Raw genomic sequence first — 1,273 nt, 5'->3', positions numbered from 1 at the left:
AACCACAATAAATATTAATTAAACTAAGAACAAAAAAGAGTTTTTAATTTTTTAATATTTATTTAATGAAAAGACCTCAAGCCGAACAAACCCAACATTTCTGAGATTTATAAAAACTTTGGAGGAATATACCTTCTCGACCCTAATAGAACGGATAACGGCTTTAGGTTGTTACTGCTGTCGCTAAGCTAAGCATTGGCCGGAACGACTCGTGTCGTTCAATTGACGTGTGAACAAGCTTTTAATGAGCATTACATAGCCATAACTATTTCTTTTGGCTAACTTTGTTTGGCTAACTTTGTTATAAAATATGTAATTTTTTAACTTAAAAACTATAAACAATACTTACTTCTAATGCCAGGCACTTATATATTTGTAAAGCAATGTTCGCTGATGAATCATCTAAAAACAATTGTTTAGAGGTATTAATATTATTCGTGTTAAAATAAAATGAAATAAATGAGTTTTCATGGACCCCTTACACTCACCAGTAATGCCATAAGATTGATTAATTACAGGTGTATTTTTCTTACAAATATCTAATTTATTTGAGTATTCTTCATCGTATTTTATATTACTAGAATATGTTTTCAAAGGGTTAAGTGATAAAGGCACTCGCGGTAGCGACGAATGAATGTTTGGTATCGAGTCATCCAAATTTTGTTGTTTTCCGTATTTATTACAACTGCTACATTTCTGAACTATATTGCAGCATTTAACATTGTCTAGATTTTTGTTACATTTACATTCATTGACAGAATCATTTGGTACACTAGTTGTACTATAAATTCGATGTGTTGATATATCATGTTCCTCAATTAACATTAGACAAAGGCGACAAACTTGGAAAAACTTTGGTGGAACAGTACACATAATTAATAAAAATATTTTTAAACTCGTAATCCATTAAAATTAACATGTATATAAAATAGACAAATATATAAATTAAACAAATATATCTTCTATCATTGTATGAAACAAGCGATGCATTATATTTTAAATAGAACTCAATGTGTATTAATACAGTGGCGACATGATCCCAGCTGATTTTTTTTAACGTAAAAGTTACAAAAACAAAAGAAAATTTTTGAGATTGTTAGTATTTAATAAAACCGAAACTTTCTGACATATTGGCACATGTAATAGGGCTCTGTAAATCGACTTTCAAACAATCAAACAATCGACATTTTCTCGGAAAAAGTCAAACAATTGAAGTCGACTATTTGTTCCAAAAAAGTGGAAAAGTCGACTTTTGAAATAAAAGTCGAGAATA

At 29.3% G+C, this 1,273-nt stretch overlaps 2 protein-coding genes across 3 annotated transcripts in view; one reads left to right on the top strand and one right to left on the bottom strand.

Moving 5' to 3' along the window:
- LOC111682451 (transcription factor stalky) overlaps positions 1–1,273 on the top strand; it is a 280,671-nt gene that overhangs the window by 1,230 nt on the left and 278,168 nt on the right. The window lies entirely within an intron of this gene.
- LOC111677489 lies at positions 296–1,121 on the bottom strand. The gene is made up of 2 exons (XM_023438609.2): positions 489–1,121; positions 296–402 (listed from the first exon to the last, which is right to left on the bottom strand). Exons 1-2 carry the CDS (start codon positions 871–873, stop codon positions 326–328), a joined length of 462 nt encoding a protein of 153 aa, XP_023294377.2. The 5' UTR covers positions 874–1,121; the 3' UTR covers positions 296–325.

This window comes from Lucilia cuprina, chromosome 2, assembly GCF_022045245.1.
Source record: "Lucilia cuprina isolate Lc7/37 chromosome 2, ASM2204524v1, whole genome shotgun sequence".
NCBI classification, from domain to species: Eukaryota; Metazoa; Arthropoda; class Insecta; order Diptera; family Calliphoridae; genus Lucilia; species Lucilia cuprina.
Note: the sequence above shows the minus strand (reverse complement) of the source record. Positions and strands in the feature narration are given on the sequence as shown.

Coding starts and splice junctions, on each gene's coding strand:
- LOC111677489 (XM_023438609.2), bottom strand. CDS start 873: ATGTGTACTGTTCCACCAAAGTTTTTCCAAGTTTGTCGCCTTTGTCTA. Junction 403..488: donor TCAATCTTATGGCATTACTG/GTGAGTGTAAGG, acceptor AATTGTTTTTAG/ATGATTCATCAGCGAACATT.